The sequence below is a fragment of the Lepidochelys olivacea genome (assembly GCF_965140295.1).
Source record: "Lepidochelys olivacea isolate rLepOli2 genome assembly, chromosome: 3".
In the NCBI taxonomy this organism is placed as follows: Eukaryota; Metazoa; Chordata; order Testudines; family Cheloniidae; genus Lepidochelys; species Lepidochelys olivacea.
In genome coordinates, this window is record NC_140413.1 from 599,969 (window position 1) to 620,917 (window position 20,949).

General features: G+C 52.8%; 1 protein-coding gene across 4 annotated transcripts in view; it reads left to right on the top strand.

Moving 5' to 3' along the window:
* IFT172 (intraflagellar transport 172) overlaps positions 1-20,949 on the top strand; it is a 149,256-nt gene that overhangs the window by 112,865 nt on the left and 15,442 nt on the right. For 3 of the 4 annotated variants that reach the window (XR_014710812.1, XM_084623125.1, XM_084623127.1), the window contains 5 exons: positions 413-522; positions 1,919-1,982; positions 2,755-2,841; positions 19,426-19,542; positions 20,064-20,174. Coding sequence is in view for 3 of the 4 variants with exons in the window: in XM_084623125.1 (XP_084479251.1) it covers positions 413-522; positions 1,919-1,982; positions 2,755-2,841; positions 19,426-19,542; positions 20,064-20,174 (489 nt within the window). In the remaining variant the exon portion in view is untranslated. The remainder of the gene's footprint in view (positions 1-412; positions 523-1,918; positions 1,983-2,754; positions 2,842-19,425; positions 19,543-20,063; positions 20,175-20,949) is intronic. The other variant, XM_084623126.1, reaches the window with a different exon arrangement.

The window sequence follows — 20,949 nt, forward strand, 5'->3', positions numbered from 1 at the left end:
CAAGATAGGAAACAGAGAGTAGGAATTAGTGGCCAGTCTTCACAATGGAGACAGGTAAATAGCAGGGCCCCCCTGGTGATCAGTGCTGTTCAGCATGTTCATAAATGATCTGGAAAAAGGGGGTGAACAGTGAGGTGGCCAAATTTGCAAATGATACAAAATTCACTCCCCCTGAAGCCTCTGGCATTGGCCTGTGTCGGTAGACAGGACCTGGGCTAAATGCAGCATTGCTCTGACCCAGTGTGGCCATTCTGATGTTCTCATTTTGTGGAGCATGTTTCAGTAGTGCCCAGAGGCTGCAGTCATGGCTCTGGCCCCATGGTATGGGTTCTGTAGAAGTGGGTCCAGATGGCCTCTGGCCTTGGAGCCCCAGGTGACAGTGCCCAAGTGTGACCCTGCTCCGGTCCTGCAGGCAGCTGAGCTCTACCTCAACCTGGACCTCATCCGAGAAGCTATCGATGCCTTCATTGAGGGTGAAGAATGGAACAAGGCAAAACGTGTGGCCAAGGAGCTCGACCCCAGGTAACCCTCAGGCCTGGTCCTCGCCCCTGCCCCTTGCAGGTTCCTCTCCATCCTCTCCCCTGACTGTCCCCTGCAGATTCCCCTCTGTCCTGTCCTCCCCACTGCCCCCTGCAGGTTCCCCTCCATCCTGTACCCCGTCACTGCCCCTTGCAGGTTCTCCTCCATCCTGTCCTCCCCACTGCTCCTTGCAGATTCTCCTCCATCCTGTCCTCCCCACTGCTCCCTGCAGGTTCTCCTCCATCCTGTCCTCCCCACTGCTCCCTGCAGGTTCTCCTCCGTCCTGTACCCCCGCCACTGCCCACTGCGGGTTCCCCTCCATCCTGTACCCCGTCACTGCCCCTTGCAGGTTCTCCTCCATCCTGTCCTCCCCACTGCTCCTTGCAGATTCTCCTCCATCCTGTCCTCCCCACTGCTCCCTGCAGGTTCTCCTCCGTCCTGTACCCCCGCCACTGCCCACTGCGGGTTCTCCTCCGTACTGTCCCCCAGTCACTGCCCACTGCGGGTTCTCCTCCGTACTGTCCCCCAGTCACTGCCCACTGCGGGTTCTCCTCCGTACTGTCCCCCCGTCACTGCCCCCTGCGGGTTCTCCTCCATCCTGTCCCCCCGTCACTGCCCCCTGCGGGTTCTCCTCCGTACTGTCCCCCCGTCACTGCCCACTGCGGGTTCTCCTCCGTCCTGTCCCCCCAGTCACTGCCCACTGCGGGTTCTCCTCCGTCCTGTCCCCCCAGTCACTGCCCACTGCGGGTTCTCCTCCGTCCTGTCCCCCCATCACTGCCCCCTGGGGGTTCTCCTCCGTCCTGTCCCCCCGTCACTGCCCCCTGCGGGTTCTCCTCCGTCCTGTCCCCCCGTCACTGCCCCCTGCGGGTTCTTCTCCGTCCTGTCCCCCCGTCACTGCCCCCTGGAGGTTCCCCTCTTTCCCGTCCCCCCGTCACTGCCCCCTGCACGTTCCCCTCTTTCCCACCCTCCCCCACTGTCTCCCAGTCACCGTCAGTCCCATTTCCCACTACTGCCCTTAAGGCACTTACAGTCCTACCCCCCACTTCCCTTTTGCCTGTCTCCATCCCCTCCCGCCTGGAGTGCTCTTGGTCCTGTCTCCCTGCACGCAGTTTTCTACTGCCTTACTCCCAGCTGCCTCTGTCCCTCGCAGCCTCCTGCCACGGATTGGGGGTGTCTTCTGCCCTCACCCCAAGTGCCCCAAGAGCCTGCTCCTCCTCCAGGGTCCTGCTTCTCTCAGGAGCCTGGCAGACACACCCCAGCTGGGTTGTTCCCTGTCCCTGTCACTGCAGCTGCAGTGGGACCCCCGCTGGGCCCCTGTGCTCCACTCTGGGCACCTCCCCATGGTGGCCATAGGGCACCCTTGGTTTGGCTGCTAACAAAGTCTCCTTCTGCCTGGCAGGTCGGAGGAGTATGTGGACCAGCGCTATAAGGAGTATTTAAAGAATCAAGGCAAAGTGGATTCAGTAAGAATGTTTTTGTCTGGGGCTGAACAGGGGGCCGGAGTCGTTCTGTGCCCAAGGGGCCCTCCCACGGGGCCGGTGAGGGGCCGGGGCCATTCTGTGCCCAAGGGGCCCTCCCACAGGGCTAGCAAGGGGCCGGGGCCGTTCTGTGCCCAAGGGGCCCTCCCACAGGGCCGGCGAGGGGCCGGGGCTGTTCTGTGCCCAAGGGGCCCTCCCACAGGGCCAGCGAGGGGCCGGGGCTGTTCTGTGCCCAAGGGGCCCTCCCACGGGGCCAGCCAACGGACCGGGGCCGTTCAGTGTCCACGGGGCTGGCGAGGGGCTGGGGCCATTCTGTGCCCAAGGGGCCCTCCCACGGGGCTGGCGAGGGGCCGGGGTCGTTCTGTGCCCAAGGTGTCCTCCCATGGAGCTGGGTGAGGGGGCAGGGCCATTCTGTGCTGGGGGTGGTGCATTGTTTGGGGGTCTGGGTGCTAACGTGCAGGGCAGTGTGATGTATGTGTGCCTGGGTGCCGGTGCTGGGGGGCAGTGGAGGGCTAGGTGCCTGTGCTGGGGAACGGTGTGATGCATCGGGGCTGGGGGAGGGAGCTGGGTGCCTATGCCGGGGAGCTGTGGGGGGCTGGGCACCCGTGCTGGGGGAAAAGGGGTCTGGGTGGCTGTGCTGCTGGAGGGGGCTGGGCACCCATGTTGGGGAGCACTGGGGGGCTGGGCACCCACACCAGGGGGCATCTCCCCTACTCAATGCATTCTCAGGGTGTTGTGGCTCTCTCCTGTTCCACAGCTAGTGGGGGTGGATGTCATGGCTGCCCTGGACATGTATGCGGAGCGGGAGCAGTGGGAGAAGTGCCTGGAGACCGCTGCCAAGCAGGTACCGCTCCAGCCCTGGGCACTGCGCTCACAGCTCTGTCCCCACCACCGCTGCACAGGCCAGGCCGAGTGCCAGGGCCCAGGCTCTGCGGGGCACGCAGGGGGAGAACGAGAGTAAGGGAGAGGAGTGGGGCAGATGGGTCAGTTCTGAATTTTCCCCCTTTTGATGTCATTGAATGTCCCCGCATTCTCATGCTGAGGGGTAGGGAGACGAGATGCTCCCAGTCTCCCTTCTCTGGACCGCGCAGTATCTTAGGGCTTGTCTCCACGGAGCGAGCTGGGACCCTGCCGTTCTAGCTCCACGCACACTGTGGATAGGCTACCCTGGCACGTAGAGCTGGGCGTGCTGGCACATCATGCCGGCGCTGGTGGAGTAGCCTGCTGGCAACAGGAGTGGAGAGCGGCAAGCGTCAGCACAGGCGAGCTGTTCTGAGTGTGTGCCCCGGGCTCCAGGCAGGCCTGTAACTCAGGGCAGCTAAGCCCTCCCGCTGCTGGCTGCTGCTCATGCTGCTGGACCTACATGGCTGTTTAGTGCCTTGTATGAGGGCTAGTGCAAGTAGCTCCCAGCTCCACGTGCAGACCGAGCCGTAAGGGTTGTTGGAAGGGTCCACGCAGCCAGTTAGGGCGCGGCAGGCTAGGGCGCTGTAGATTTACACACACACCCCCCCGTGCTGTGCCCCAGCTCTCCATAGACACTAGTATCGTCTGCTCTCTAAGGTAACAATCCCAGCCCATGGTTTTACAAAAGGCAGATCGTGCCAAACCAACCTGATCTCCTTCTTTGAGAAAGTAACAGATTTTTTAGACAAAGGAAACGCAGTGGATCTAATTGACCTAGATTTCAGTAAGGCGTTTGATACGGTGCCACATGGGGAATTATTAGTTAAATTGGAAAAGATGGGGATCAATATGAAAATTGAATGGTGGATAAGGAATTGGTTAAAAGGGAGACTACAGCGGGTCCTACTGAAAGGTGAACTGTCAGGCTGGAGGGAGGTTACTAGTGGAGTTCCTCAAGGATCGGTTTTGGGACCAATCTTATTTAATCTTTTTATTACTGACCTCGGCACAAAAAGTGGGAGTGTGCTAATAAAGTTTGTGGATGATACAAAGCTGGGAGGTATTGCCAATTTAGAGAAGGACAGGGATATCATACAGGAGGACCTTGTAAACTGGAGTAATAGTAATAGGATGAAATTTAATAGTGAGAAGTGTAAGGTCATGCATTTAGGGATTAATAACAAGAATTTTAGTTATAAGCTGGGGACGCATCAATTAGAAGTAATGGAGGAGGAGAAGGACCTTGGAGTATTGGTTGACCACGGGATGACTATGAGCCGCCAATGTGGTATGGCCGTGAAAAAAGCTTATGCGGTCTTCGGATGCGTCAGGTGAGGTATTTCCAGTAGAGATAAGGAGGTGTTAGTACCGTTATACAAGGCACTGGTGAGACCTCACCTGGAATACTGTGTGCAGTTCTGGTTTCCCATGTTTAGAAAGGATGAATTCAAACTGGAGCAGGTACAGAGAAGGGCTACTAGGATGATCCGAGGAATGGAAAACCTGTCTTATGAAAGGAGACTCAAGGAGCTTGGCTTGTTTAGCCTAACCAAAAGAAGGTTGAGGGGAGATATGATTGCTCTCTATAAATATATCAGAGGGATAAATATGGAGAGGGAGAGGAATTATTTAAGCTCAGTACCAATGTGGACACAAGAACAAATGGATATAAACTGGCCATCGGGAAGTTTAGACTTGAAATTAGACGAAGGTTTCTAACCATCAGAGGAGTGAAGTTTTGGAATAGCCTTCCAAGGGAAGCAGTGGGGGCAAAATACCTATCTGGCTTCAAGATTAAACTCGGTAAGTTTATGGAGGAGATGGTATGATGGGATAACATGATTTTGGCAATTAATTGATCTTTAACTATTCATGGTAAATAGGTCCAATGGCGTGTGATGGGGTGGGATCTGAGTTACTACAGAGAATTCTTTCCTAGGTATCTGGCTGGTGAACCTTGCCCACATGATCAGGGTTCAGCTGATCGCCATATTTGGGGTGGGGAAGGAATTTTCCTCCAGGGCAGATTGGAAGAGGCCCTGGGAGGTTTTCGCCTTCCTCTGTAGCATGGGGCATGGGTCACTTGCTGGAGGATTCTCTGCACCTTGAAGTCTTTAAACCATGATTTGAGGTTTGATGATTCAATAGCTCAGACCTAGGTGAGAGGTTTATTGCAGAAGTGGGTGGGTGAGATTCTCTGGCCTGCATTGTGCAGGAGGTCAGACTAGATGATCGTAATGGTCCCTTCTGACCTTAATATCTATGAGTCTATCAGTCTCTCTGTGTGGCAGACTTATTCCAGGTCCTTGATCATTCCTGTCACTCTGTTATAACTCCCTTGAGCTCTGTGACACCCTTTGAGATGGGGGACCAGCACTGCTGTGTCCGGATGAGCCTGCACTGTTGATTCATATAAAGGCATTGGAATATTCTGCGTATTGTTCTACATCTTGTTCATGGATTAATTCATTTTTAAGGCTAAAAGGGACCGTTGTGATCATAGAACTGGAAGGGACCTTGAGAGGTCTCTAGTCCAGTCCCCTGCACTCATGGCAGGACTAAGTATTATCTAGACCATCCCTGACAGGTGTTTGTCCAACTGGCTCTTAAAAATCCCCAATAGTGGAGATTCCACAACCTCCCTAGGCAATTTATTCCAGTGCTTAGACACCCTGACAGGAAGTTTTTCCTAATCTCCAACCTAAACCTCCCTTGCTGCAATTTAAGCCCATTGCTTCTTGCCCTATTCTCAGTGGTTAAGAAAAACAAATTTTCTTCCTCCTCCTTGTAACAACCTTTCACATACTTGAAAACTGTTATCGTGTCCCCTCTCAGTCTTCTCTTTTCCAGACTAAACAAACCCAATTTTTTCAATCTTCCCTCATAGGTCATGTTTTCTAGACCGTTAATCATTTTTGTTGCTCTTCTCTGGACTCTCTCCAATTTGTCCACATCCTTCCTGAAATGTGGCGCCCAGAACTGGACACAATACTCCAGTTGAGGCCTAATCAGAGTGGAATAGAGCAGAAGAATTAATTCTTGTGTCTTGCTTACAATGCTCCTGCTAATACATCCCAGAACGATGTTCGCTTTTTTTGCAACAGCGTTACACTGTTGACTCATATTTAGCTTGTGATCCACTATGACCCCCAGATCCCTTCCTGCAGTACTCCTTCCTAGGCAGTCATTTCCCATTTTGTACGTGTGCAACTGATTGTTCCTTCGTAAGTGGAGTACTTTGTATTTGTCTTTATTGAATTTCATCCTATTTACTTCAGACCAATTCTCCGGTTTGCCCAGATCATTTTGAATGTTAATCCTGTCCTCCAAAACACTTGCAATCCCTCCCAGCTTGGTATTGTCCACAGATGTTATAAGTGTAATCTCTATGCCATTATCTAAACCATTGATGAAGATATTGAACAGAACCGGACTCAGAACTAATCCCTGCAGGACTGCACTCATTATGTCCTTCCAGCATGACTGTGAACCACTGATAACTACTCTCTGGGAATGATTTTCCAACCAGTTTTGCACCCACCTTATAGTAGCTCCATCTAGGTTGTATTTCCCTAGTTTAGTTATGAGCAGGTCATGCGAGACAGTATCAAAAGCCTTACTAAAGTCAAGATAGACCACATCTACTGCTTCCCCCCTATCCTCAAGGCTTGTTACCCTGTCAAAGAAAGCTATCAGGTTGGTTTGACACAATTTGTTTTTGGCAAATCCATGCGGACTGTTAGTTATCACCTCATCATCTTCTAGGTGTTTGCAAATTGATTGCTTGATTACTTGCTCCATTATCTTTCCGGGTACAGATGTTAAGGTGACTAGTCTGTAATTCCCCGGGTTGTCCTTACTTCCCTTTTTATAGATGGGCACTATATTTGCCCTTTTTCAGTCTTCTGGAATTTCTCCCATCTCCCATGACTTTTCAGAGATAATCGCTAATGGCTCAGCTATCTCCTCAGTCAGCTCCTTGGGTATTCTAGGATGCATTTCCTCCAGCCCTGGTTACATCTGATCTGACCACCTGCATCGCACCAGCCATAGACACCCAGTGATTCCTGGCTGAGCTAGAAAGAGACATGCGACCTGAGCTTCCAGCCACTGGATCTCATTCTGCCCTTTTCTGTGAGGTGCAGTAACTCTCTTCTCCAAGCTCACTCTCCTCCACTGAGATACTTATAAAAGTCCCCTCCAAACCCTCTCTTTGTTCAACTCAGTAGTCTGAGTCTGTCACTAGAAGGCAGCTTTCCCAGACCTTGCATTGCTCTTGTAGTTCCACTCTGAACCTTTCGACTTTGCCGATTTCCTAGCCCATTCTGCATGCACCCTAACGTGTTGTGTATTCTCCTGGCCACAGCTGCACATTGAGCCACCCCCTTGATGCCTAGGTTCCCGTCCGGAGCTGGTACAAGTAGCGTGAAGCCCTAGAAGGTGCTGAGTAGTCACAGTCCTACCACTTTGAAGGGGAGTGGGAGAGGCTGAGAGCCACAGGCGGGCACTGGGGCAGACAGCCCGCAGAGGGGCTGTGGGCTGTGTGGAGGGACAAATCTGCTAGCCGGGGTGTTGGCTTTTCCTTTGCTGTTGCTCTCTCGGAGATGTGGCCGATTGTGCTGTGCGTGTGTGACTCTGGTGGACACTGTCCTTCTGGAATGGACCACGCCCATCAGCTCCAGCAACTCCTCTCCCAGAGCTGGTCACCGTCCTAAGCCATTGTCTGCTCCCTTTTCTGGGTCTGTCTGGCACTCCTTTCTCCCCTCCCTGCCGGCATGGGGCAGCTAATAGGAGCAGGCATGGCACAGCCTGTATTCACCATCTGTGGTGGGGTCAAAGGGTCAGCCACAAACAGGGCCTCCTTGTGCTGGGTGGTGACAACCCCAGCAGCCCCAGGGTGAAGGAAGGGGTCTCACACACCACAAACCAGATTAGTGCCACAGGGTTCTTGGGGGAGGGATTTGTTTTGTTTGGAGGAGAGCAACTAATGGGAGGGGAAGGCAGCAAGGCAGGGGAGAGGAAGGTGAGGAGGACAGTTGTGGAATGAAGCTGAGGACTCATCCTCCCCTGCTTGCAAATCTCCAATACTCCGTTCTGGGGGTGAGAAGTTAGGTTTGTTTGTTCTTACCTGTACTTTTTCCCTCTTAAGTAGCTTATTAGTTCCATAGGGTTGTTGATCACTGGGAGTTCTTCTTCAAGTGCTTGCTCCTATTGATTCCAGTTAGGTGTGTGCATGCCGTGTGCATGGCTGTCGGAGAATTTTTACCCTAGCAACGCTTGGTGGGTCGGCTGTGGAGCCCCCTGGAGTGGTGCCTTCATGGTGCTGGATATATACCGCAGCCGACCCAGCGCCACCTCAGTTCCTTCTTACTGCCCGTGACGGTCGCTGGAACTGTGGAGCTCGGCTTTGGTGCTCTCCAGTCTCCCTAGTATTTTTTCCTACAGTTTGTTAATAGTTTATAGTTATAGTGTTTAATAGTTGTAATTGTAGTATAGTATAGTTAGTGGGGTTGGAAGGGGTTTTTCCCTTCTCCCCGCTGGTAGCTTGGGCTCATGCCCAAGGCTCCAGGCTTTAAACCCTGCGCTTCCTGCTCCAAGCCCATGCCAACGGGTGACCCCCCCATGACTCTTGCCTAAAGTGTCTGGGGGAATCTCATCAGACAGAGAAGTGCAGGATCTGCAAAAGTTTTCGGCCCCGGACTAAGAAGGAGTGGGACTTTCGCTTAAGACAGCTCCTCATGGAGGCGGCTCTTAGCCCTCAGCCTCCAGCGGCACGCCAGGACCTGGCACTGAGCATTTCGGTGTGCAGCTCCCCGGTGGCAACAGTAGGAACTGTTCTCTGATGGAGACGTGCGGCACCGGCGTTCCCCGGCCCTGCAACTGACATCATTGGTCTGGCACCACTCCCACTCGCCTGGCCAGAAGCGGCACCGTAGACCGGAAAGGGTGGGCCCACTCCAGCAGACACCAGCTTCCCTGGATCCGCCTTCAGAGCTGCGTCCCATAGCGAAGCGACCAGGGGCACAAGAAGCGACTTCGGTGCCACTGAGTCCAGTGCAACTGGACTCCCCGACTCGTAGCCTGGTTGAGGTCCAGTCACCACCGACTCCTTTGCGGCTGCAGGGATCTGATTGCTATGGCAGTGTCGGCATCCCCTCAGCAGACCAAGGCACCGGCTCCTGTTCATGTGGTACCATCCTCGGGCAAGCCGGCCCTTATCCACCTGTCAACACCATCGGTTGATCTGCAGCACCGATCCCGCTCTCGGCACCCTTCCCACTCCCAACGCCACTTGCAGTCCCAGTGACGCTCGCAGTCCTGGCACCGCTCTCCTTCGCGGCGCCAGTCATGCTCGCGGCACCGATCAGACTCCTGGCACCATTCTCGGCACTGCTTCGTACACCAGTCACCGTCCAGGAGCAGAACCCAGTCCAGATGCCACTCCCGACGGCGGTCATCATTGCGAACTAGGTCCAGACCCCGGCACGGGTCTAGGTCCCGGCACCGTTCCCCAACGTCACAGCGCCGCTCTCCACCTTTGCAGCACTGATCTCCAGCTTCGCAGCACCGATCTCCATCACATCGACGTGACTCGGCGCAGACCCACTTGGCACCACTGTAGCCATCGCATTCCACCTCTCGTTCAACAGAGTCGGACGCGGGGTCGCATCCCTCGGACCACCGTCACTTAGATCACAGCCACCTGGACTCAGGGGCTGCTCATTGGCAGGCGCAGGGACAAGGTCCTGTTCAAGGGTCTACTCAGTGGCCCTTTTGGATGCCTTGGGCATACCATCAGGCCAGTGTTCTCCATCTGGGGCTTCTCATTCAGCCCCCTCCGAGCCACAAGTGCCAGAGGCCACTGGCAGCCGTCCTGCTCCTGGGGGCACGGAGGCTATGGTGTCGTCCTTCCTGGCTCCAGACCCTTCTCCAACTCCGGTTCCCAGTCCGGACGCTGAGGTTGCGGGCTCAGGACTACGAGACCCAGCTCAACAAGAGGCCTCAGATGATCCTCTTCCTCCCATGGTCTCCACCTCATTCTCACCTGACGAGGCAGTGGCAGGAACTGCTATTTTGGGTCCCCCTCCAATAGACCTCCGCACCCACCTCTTATGTAGAATGGTGCGAAATATGAACGTCCAAGCAGAGGAGGTTATGGAGGCGGAGGACCCTGTGGTTGACATTTTATCCACAGAGGCTCCATCTAGGGTGGCCCTACCGCTCATCCGGACAATCCAGACCACGGCCAGAACAATCTGGCAAACGCCCGCGTCCATTCCTCTGACTGCTAAAGGGGTGGAGTGGAAGTACTTCGTCCCTTCCAAGGGATATGACTATTTGTACATGCATCCACAGCCCTTTTCACTGGTGGTGGCCTCAGTGAATGAGAGGGAGCGGCATGGTCAGCAAGCCTTGGCACCAAAATCAAAAGAGGCCAAACGCCTCGATTTATTTGGGTGCAAAGTCTATTCCTCGGGTGGACTTCAGTTCCGGATTGCGAACCAGCAGGCACTCCTGAGCCAATACAACTATAACTCTTGGAACTCCATGTTAAAGTTCAAAGAGCTGGTTCCTTCGGAGTCCAGAGTGGCATTTGGGGTCCTGGTGGAAGAGGGCAAAACAGTGGCACGGACCTCATTGCAGGCCTTGTTGGACACCACGGACTCCGCTGCTCGGACCCTCTCTTCAGGGATCGCAATGCGGTGTATCTCATGGCTGCAAGTGTCCGGCTTACCACCAGAGCTTCAGCAAACATTGCAGGATCTTCCCTTCGAGGGCGAAGGCCTGTTCTCAGACAAAACTGACTCAAGGCTTCAAAGACTCAAGGGCCATAATGAGATTGTAGGGCATGCACACATTGGCTACCCAGCGAAAGCCCTTTAAGCCTCAGCCTCAACGCCCCTACCCCCATCCTCAGTCGAGGCAGGATTTTTACAAGAGACGGCGTAGTGGCAGGAGGAAACTCTCCAACCACCAGTCCGGGCAGAGCCAGGGCCCATCCAAGCTCTCGGCAGGTCCTAAACAAAACTTTTGAAGGGACGCCCGAGGACAATGTGCTGGACCTTGTTCAGTATCCTACCCCACCCTTCCTGAATCATTTATCCCATTTCCACCATGCTTGGTCCCTCATAACCATGGACCGCTGGGTTCTTTGCACAGTGGAAAGGGGATACTCTCTCTAATTTTCTTTCTCCCCACCCTCCCTCCCCATCCCTCTTCAGGGACCCCTCTCACAAGCAGCTCCTCATTCAGGAGGTTCAGATGCTCCTTGCCATGGAGACGATCGAGGAGGTTCCAAGGGAGCTATGGGGCAGGGGTTTCTACTCCTGTTACTTCCTAATCCCCAAGGCAAAGGGTGGGCTTCGGCCTATCCTGGACCTGTGCGGACTCAACAAATTCATGGTAAGATTGAAGTTCCGCATGGTCTCCTTGGGCACCAATATACCTTCCCTGGAGACAGGTACGCCGCCCTCGACATGAAGGACACGTATTTCCACATAGCGATCCATCCAGCGCACAGACACTTCCTCCGCTTTGTGGTCAACCGCGAGCACTATCAGTTCACAGTTCTTCCATTCGGTCTTTCCATGCCCCACCCTGGTGTTCACCAAATGTATGGCAGTTGTGGCAGCCTTCCTTCATCGGAGACGGATACAGGTACACCCGTATGTCAACAACTGGCTCATCCGAGGCCACACCAAAGAACAGGTGCAGTCCCACCTTCAACTGGTCACGGACACGTTTTGTCGATTAGGCCTCCTCCTCAATGTGGCGAAGTTGACTCTAGAGCCAACCTAGAGATTAGAATTCATAGAATCATAGAATCATAGAATATCAGGGTTGGAAGGGACCCCAGAAGGTCATCTAGTCCAACCCCCTGCTCAAAGCAGGACCAATTCCCAGTTAAATCATCCCAGCCAGGGCTTTGTCAAGCCTGACCTTAAAAACCTCTAAGGAAGGAGATTCTACCACCTCCCTAGGTAACGCATTCCAGTGTTTCACCACCCTCTTAGTGAAAAAGTTTTTCCTAATATCCAATCTAAACCTCCCCCACTGCAACTTGAGACCATTACTCCTCGTTCTGTCATCTGCTACCATTGAGAACAGTCTAGAGCCATCCTCTTTGGAACCCCCTTTCAGGTAGTTGAAAGCAGCTATCAAATCCCCCCTCATTCTTCTCTTCTGCAGGCTAAACAATCCCAGCTCCCTCAGCCTCTCCTCATAACTCATGTGTTCCAGTCCCCTAATCATTTTTGTTGCCCGAGAATTCATCGGGGTGGTCTTAGACTCCGTGCGGGCCCAAGCCCTCCTGCTGAACACTTGTTTCCAAGCTTTGTTGGGCCTCATCCGGAGCCTTCAGAGCTTCCCAGCCTTGACAGCAAGAACATGCTTGAGTCTTCTAGGGCACATGGCTTCCTGCACATACGTGACCAGACATGCCAGACTATGGCTCCACCCACTTCAAGCCTGGCTGTCATCAATCTATCGCCCAGCTCGAGACAGCCTGAACCTGGTGGTCACAGTCCCAGGAAAGGTCCTGGCCTCTCTCCGCTGGTGGCTAGACCCCAGGGCAGTATGCAAAGGAGCCTCTTTTCACAGCTCTCAGCCCTCCTTGTCCCTCATCACAGACTCATCAGCCCTGGGATGGGGCGCCAATCTCGGGGACATCCAGACGCAGGGTCTATGGGCCCCATCCGAGCTCTCTCTCCATATCAACGTACGGGAGCTGATGGCGGTGCGTCTTGAGTGTCAAGCCTTTTGGGAACAGTTGCAGGGTCGTTGCGTGGCGGTCCTCACAGACAACACCACGGCCATGTTCTACATCAACAAGCAAGGGGGGGCCTGTTCCTCCCCCCTCTGTCAGGAGGCCATCCGACTGTGGGAATTCTGCATAGCCCACTCCATTCACCTGGTGGCGTCTTTTCTCCCAGGGGTCCAGAACACCTCAGCAGGTTCTTCCACTCCCACAAGTGGTCGCTTCGACCAGATGTCATCCACCCCATCTTCCTAAAGTGCGGGTTTCCCCAGATCGACCTGTTTGCCTCCCTCAGCAACCGGAAATGCCCGGCTTTCTGCTTCCTCCGAGGCCGCTCCCCGGGGTCTCTCACAGACGCCTTCCTACTCCCTTGGATGAGCCGATTGTTTTACGCCTTTCCCGCATTTCCCCTGGTACAGAAGGTCCTGCTCAGAGTGCACAAGGACAGGACTCCGCTGATTCTGGTCGTCCCGGCCTGGCCCAGACAGCACTGGTACACCACGCTGTTGGAGATCTCCGTGGATGCCCCAATGCCACTGCCCCTTTTCCCAGACCTGATCACTTAGGTCACGGCTGCCTCTGTCACCCCGAGCTACGATCCCTCCACCTCACAGCATGGATGCTGCATGGCTGAGCTCTCAGAGCTCCTCTGTTCTCATTTGGTGCAACAGGTTCTGTTGGGTAGCAGGAAACCTTCCACTCGGGCCACATATATGGCTAAGTGGAAGCGATTCTCCTGCTGGTGCTCTCACCGCGGCACGGCTCCCCCCTCCAAGCGTCCATGCCTCTCATTTTGGACTGTCTCCTGAGCCTGAAACAGCAGGGCCTGGCGATATCCATCAGAGTTCACCTGGCGGCCATCTCGGCTTTCCACCTGGGAGCGAATGGCCGATCTGTCTTCTCCAACCCCGTGGTCGGTAGGTTTCTTAAGGGCCTGGATCGTCTCTACCCGCAGGTACGGCAGCCAGTCCCTACATGGGACCTTAACCTCGTCCTCTCCAGACTTATGGGGCCCCCGTTCAAGCTGTTGGCCACCTGTTCCCTCCTATACCTCTCTTGAAAAACGGTGGGCCTCGTCGCTATCACGTTGGTGAGGCATGTCTGAGCTCAAAGCTCTTACATCGGAACCACCGTACACGATCTTCCATAAGGACAAGGTGCAGCTACGACCCCACCCGGCCTTTCTTCCCAAGATAGTATCGACCTTTCATATCAGCCAGGACATTTTCCTCCCGCTTTTTTATCCAAAACCGCATGCTACTCGTCAGGAACAACGGCTACACTCCCTCGATGTTCATAGGGCCCTTGCCTTCTGAGCGTACAAAGCTGTTCAGGAAAACAACCCAGCTCTTCGCTGCAGTGGCAGACCGGATGAAGGGCCTCCCAGTCTCCTCCCAGCGGATCTCCTCTTGGATCACCTCCTGTATCCGTGCTTGCTATGGTCTTGCTGGTGCTCCGACCCCGCCCCTCACCGCTCACACTACAAGGGCTCAGGCCTCCTCAGCGGCTTTCCTGGCCCAGGTTCCAATCCAGGGATCTGCAGAGCTGCTACCTGGTCTTCAGTACCTACCTTTGCCTTTCACTGTGCCATCGTCCGGCAAGCCAGAGACGATGCGGCGTTTGGTAGAGCGGTCCTACAATCTACGGTACTTCACTCCGACCTCACCACCTAGGTAAGGCTTGGAAATCACCTAATTGAAATCGATATGAGCAAGCACTCGAAGAAGAAAAGACAGTTACTCACCTTTGTAACTCTTGTTCTTTGAGATGTGTTGCTCATCTCCATTCCAAACCCGCTCTCCTTCCCCTCTGTCGGAGTAGCCGGCAAGAAGGAACTGAGGGGGCGCTGGGTTGGCTGGGGTATATATCCAGTGCCATGAAGGTGCCACTCCAGGGGGCTCCACAGCCGACCCACCGGGTGTTGCTAAGGTAAAAATGATCCGACGGCCTTGCACGCGGCGTGCGCACACCTAATCGGAATGGATATGAGCAACACATCTTGAAGAACAACAGTTACAAAGGTGAGTAACCATCTTTTCTCTCCTGGGTTTGTGATGCAGTTCCCAGGCTCACAGGGGGAGCTGTTTGGTGCCAAAACTCCTCAACTGGAGCAGCTAACAGGGGAGCTTTGCAAGGGAGTTTAGATGGGTTGTGTGAGGTGGGGCTAGAGACACTTAACATTCTTTAAACTTAAAACCAAAAACACCCCCTGTTAAAAACAATACATCAACAAAGGAACAAGCCGCAGGAGTAAAAAGAGAAAGCAGGCAGAAGTTCAGCCACAGAGTGGGGGCTACCCAGTTTATTGCACACAATGCAGCATGTATGGTTACCTGGGTTATGAGCAGTTGTCATATGCGTGCATTCGGTGCAAGGAGCTCCTGGCCCTAAAAGACTGTATACGGGCTTCAGAGAGCAGAGTGGCTGAACTGGAGGAGCTAAGGGAGACAGAGAGGTACATAGAGGAGACTTTCCAGGACCCAGTAGAGCAGTCTCACCCCCAGTCTGGCAGCCGCTGTGCTGTTGAGGAGGATGAAAGTCTCAGGGAAGGAAAACATCCAAATGGAGCAGACAGAAATGATCCCTTAGTTGGGACCCTCCTTCCAGATGATGTTGTGGTATCCTTTCGCACTGGGGGGGAGGGATAGCTCAGTGGTTTGAGCATTGGCCTGCCAAACCCAGGGTTGTGAGTTCAATCCTAGAGGGGGCCATTTAGGGATCGGGGGCAAAAAATGGGGGATTGGTCCTGCTTTGATGATCTCCTGAGGTCCCTTCCAACCCCAGGGGAGGGAATTCCATTTATTAGTAAGAGACAGGTAATAGTAATGGGGGATTCAATCATTAGAAACACAGATAGCTGGGTTTGCGATGACCAGGAGAACCACATGGTGACCTGCCTGCCTGCCAAGGTTGTGTATCTCTCCAGACATCTGGATGGATTATGTGTAGTGCTGGGGAGGAGCCAGTGGTCGTGGTACATGTAGGTACCCATGACATAGGGAAGGATAGGAGAGAGGTCCTGGAGGCGAAATTTAGGCTGCTGGGTACGAGATTGAAATCCAGGACTTCCATTGGAGCATTCTCTGAAATGCTCCCTGTTCCACGCGCAGGGCCAGTTAAACAAGCAGAGCTGCAGGGTCTCAGTGCATGGATAAGATGATGGTGTAGGGAGGAGGGCTTTAGATTTATTAGGAACTGGGAAAGCTTTTGGGAGAGGAGGAGCTTATACAGGAGGGATGGGTTCCACCTAAACCAAACTGGAACCAGATTGCTGGCACTTAAAATTAAAAATGTCGTAGAGCAGTTTTTAAACTAAGGGCTGGGGAAAAGCCGACAGGTGCAGAGGAGCACGTGGTTCAGACAGAGGCATCCCTTAGGGGAGGATCTATTAATGGAGATTTTCTATGTCCTAGTAAGGAGGAGAGGATGGAGGATAATAAAATACAGGCAGGATCTGATGAGAAACAGTCAAATGAGAAAGAGTCCCATTCAATTACATCATGTAATGGCAGACAGCTAAAAAGTGACACGTTTTTAAAGTGCTTATATACAAATGCTAGAAGTCTAAATACCAAGATGGGTGAACTAGAGTATATGATATAATAGGCATCACAGAAACTTGTTTGAATCAGGATAATCAATGGGACACAGTAATACCAGGGTACAAAATACATCAGAAGGACAGAACAGGTCGTGCTGGTTGGGGAGTGGCACTATATGTGAAAGAAAGCATAGAATCAAATGAAGTAAAAATCTAAATGAACCAAAGTGTACCATAGAATCTCTATGGATAGTAATTCCATGCTCTAATAATAAGAATATAGCAGTAGGGATATATTACCGGCCACCTGAGCAGGATGGGAATAGTGACTATGAAATGCACAGGGAGATTAGAGAGGCTATAAAAATAAAAAACGCAATAATAATGGAGGATTTCAATGATCCCCATATAGACTGGGTACATCACCTCAGGACAGGATGCAGAGATAAAGTGTGTTGACACCTTAAATGACTGCTTCTTGGAGCAGCTCGTCTTGGAACCCACAAGAGGAGAGGCAATTCTTGATTTAGTACTAAGTGAAGCACAGGATCTGGTCCAAGAGGTGAGCATAGCTGGACCGCTTGGTAATACTGACCATAGTATAATTAAATTTAACATCCCTGTGGCAGGGAAAATACCACAGCAGCCCAACACTGTGGCATTTAATTTCAGAAGGGGGACTACACAAAAATGAGGAAGTTAACTAAACAGAAATTAAAAGGTACAGTGCTAAAAGTGAAATCCCGGCAAGCTGCATGGAAACGTTTTAAAGACACCATATTAGAGGCTCAATTTAAATGTACACCCCAAATTAAAAAACATAGTAAGAGAACCAAAAAAGTGCCACCATGACTAAACAACAAAGTAAAAGAAGTGAGAGACAAAAAAGCATCCTTTAAACAGTGGAAGTTAAATTCTAATGAGGAAAATAGAAAAAGAGCATAAACTCTGGCAAATAAACTGTAAAAATGTAATTAGAAAGGCCAAAAAAGAATTTGAAGAACAGCCAAAGACTCGAAAAGTAATAGCAAAAAAACATTTAAGTACATTAGAAGCAGGAAGCCTGCTAAACAGCCAGTGGGGCCACTGGACAATCAAGATGCTAAAGGAGCACTCAAGAACGATAAGGCCATTGCGGAGAAACTAAATGAATTCTTTGCATCAGTCTTCATGGCTGAGGATGTGAGGGAGATTCCCAAACCCAAGCCATTCTTTTTAGGTGATAAATCTGAGGAACTGTCCCAGATTGAGGTGTCATTAGAGGAGGTTTTGGAACAAATGGATAAACTAAACAGAAATAAGTCACCAGGACCAGATGGTATTCACCCAAGAGTTCTGAAGGAACTCATATATGAAATTGCAGAGCTCCTAACTGTAGTTTGTAACCTATCATTTAAATCAGCTTCTGTACCAAATGACTGGAGGATAGCTAATGTGATGCTAATTTTTAAAAAGGGCTGTAAAGGTGATCCCAGCAATTACAGGCCTGTAAGCCTAACTTCAGTACTGGGCAAACTGGTTTAAACTATAGTAAAGAACAAAATGGTCAGACAGATGTGCATAATTTGTTGGGGAAGAGTCAACATGGTTTTTGTAAAGGGAAATCAGGCCGCACCAATCTACTAGAATTCTTTGAGGGGGTTAACAAACATGTGGACAAGGGGGATCCAGTGGATATAGTGTACTTAGATTTTCAGAAGGCCTTTGACAAGGTCCCTCAGCAAAGGCTCTTAAGCAAAGTAAGCTGTCATGGGATAAGAGGGAAGGTCTTCTCATGGATTGGTAACTGGCTAAAAGATAGGAAACAAAGAGTGGGAATAAATGGTCAATTTTCAGAATGGAGAGAGGTAAATAGTGGTGTCTCCCAGGAATATGTACTGGGACCAGTACTATTTAACATATTCATAAATGATCTGAAAAAAAGGGGTAAATAGTGAGGTGGCAAAATTTGCAGATGATACAAAACTAATCAGGATGGTTAAGTCCAAAGTAGACTGCGAAGACCTACAAAAGGATCTCACAAAACTGGGAGACTGGGCAACAAAATGGCAGGTGAAATTCAATGTTGATAAATGCAAAGTAATGCACACTGGAAAACATAATCCCAACTATGCATATAAAATAATGGGGACTAAATTAGCGGTTACCACTCAAGAAAGAAATCTTGGAGTCATTGTGGATAATTCTCTGAAAACATCCACTCAATGTGCAACAGCAGTCAAAAAAGTGAACAGAATGTTGGGAACCATTAGGAAAGACAGAAAATATCATATTGCCTCTTTATAAACCATGGTACGCCCACATGGAATCATAGAATATCAGGGTTGGAAGAGATCTCAGATGGTCATCTAGTCCAACCCCCTGCTCAAAGCAGGACCAACCCCAACTATATCACCCAGCCAGGGCTTTGTCAAGCTGGGCCTTAAAAACCTCTAAGCAGAGTGGATTTGATTTAAATCAAATTGATTTAAATCACTAGTCAGGAAGACTCGATTGAATCATGGATTTCTACATAAAAGTGCATTCTTGTTGGTTGTTACCAACCTGAAGATCCTTCATGTTCGGACATGTTCCTTTCATCATCTTCAACGCAGCTTCCTCCTGAGAAGGAGCACTTCTCATGGAGTTGTTTCATTCGGGCAATCAGGCCTTGCATTTCTTTGTTGCACCGATTGCATTTTGCACGCATGCCTGTCTTACCCAAAGGTAGAGGAACTTCATTAAAATAGTCCCAAACTGGGTCTCTTTTACGGCCTGCTGCCATTATAGGGTTTCCCTTCTACTGAGAGGATGGTATGATAGTACTCGGGCCAGCCTGGCCATGCCATGGGTCTTTTCTTCCAACTTAGACGTACCCTGTAAGGTAGTTGACTTAGTCCTACATGACGTTATCTTGAAAAACTTAGCATTATACAAAATCATTGCAGGCCATAGTGAATGGAGCAAAATCTGTTTCCATGGTAGATTGCGAGAAGTGGCTGAACAGGAAATCTTTGTCTAAGGGGGTGTTTCTAGTGGGGTCCAGAAGGGCTCTGTTCTCTGTCCAGTGCTGTTCTATATCGAGATCAGTCGTCTGACAGAATATATCAAATCACTTGCTGGTAAAATGCCGAGGTGTCCCCCAAATGAGTGGAGGGGTAAATTATGAGACGGAGGGCAAGTTCTACAGAGGATCTGGATCTAAAGCCTGGCCCAGCCATTGCTTCCTCTCTCTGTCCTTGCTCCAGAATTATAAGGTCCTGCACAAGTACGTTGCTCTGTATGCAACCCACCTCATCCGGGAAGGCAGCTATGACAAAGCGCTGAGCCTGTATGTCCAGCATGGAGCTCCCGCCAACCTGCAGGTAAAGGAGACGTTCAGTGCAGCACCGGGATCTTCTCCAGCCCTGGCCCCCAGGCTGGGGCCTTGTGCTCTGGCTCTGCCGCTCTCCCTCTGGGCCATGTCTGTAGGGAAGGTGGTGTAGGACCCAGCTCTGCACCCACAGGGGCTCCTCCATGCTGGGTCTGCGGCCACTTCCCGTTCCCTCTGACTCCTGTGCAGAGGAGGTGGGGAGGAGGCTGAGGATCTGCCCCACATGTGTACGGCATGCGGGGACAGGCCACGGTTCTGCTAGGTACCATTGGTCTTGTTCTTTCCTGGGAGACTCTGGGCTGTAGGGAGAGGCCTGGGGGGAGGCTGTGTTGCCAGGGGGCAGTTCCGGGACCACTGCTCCCTGCATACTGGCTGGACACATCGCTGCAGGATACTGTGCGCGCGTGGAGCTGCTGGGACCCCCATCTGTGTTCCCTCACGCGGCAGGGGAGGCTGGGGCTCCCCTCAGCTCCCACCCAGTGCCCAGGATACGTGGCTTCCCCTCTCATGCAGAATTTCAACATCTACAAGCGTCTCTTTGTGGAGATGGTGAACGCGCCCGGCATGAACAGCACCGAGGCCTATCCCAGCTGGGCCGACCTGCGCGACGTCCTCTTCAACCTGGTGAGTGTGACCACGCTGCCCCCCCTGGCGACATCCCAACGGAGCTCAGAGCTCTGCCCCCCGGCCCCCGGCGCTGCTCAGCGCCCACGGCTCCCTCTGCACCCCCCCCCACTGCTCAGCGCCCACGGCTCCCCCTGCCCCCCACTGCTCAGCACCCACGGCTCCTTCTGCCTACCCCCCACTGTTCAGCGCCCACCGCTTCCTCTACCCCACACTGCCCAGCGCCCACGGCTCCCTCTGCCCCCCACTGCTCAGCGCCCACTGCTCAGCAACCACGGGTCCCTCTGCCCCCCAGTGCTCAACGCCCACGGCTCCCTCTGCATCCCCCCACACTGCTCAGCGCTCACGGCTCCCTCTACCCCCCACTGCCCAGAGCCCACGGCTCCCTCTGCCTTCCCCCCACTCCTCAGCGCCCACGGCTCCCTCTGCCTCCCCCCCACTCCTCAGCGCTCACGGCTTCCTCTGCCTCCCCCCGACTCCTCAGCGCTCACGGCTTCCTCTACCCCCCACTGCCCAGCGACCATGGCTCCCTCTACCCCCCACTGCTCAGCGACCACGGCTCCCTCTACCCCCCACTGCTCAGCGACCACGGCTCCCTCTGCTTCCGCCCCCCACTGCTCAGCGACCACGGCTCCCTCTGCTTCCGCCCCCCACTGCTCAGCGACCACGGCTCCCTCTGCTTCCGCCCCCCACTGCTCAGCGCCCACTGCTCCCTCTGCCTCCCCCACACTGCTCAGCGCTCATGGCTTCCTCTGCCTCCCCCCACTGCCCAGCA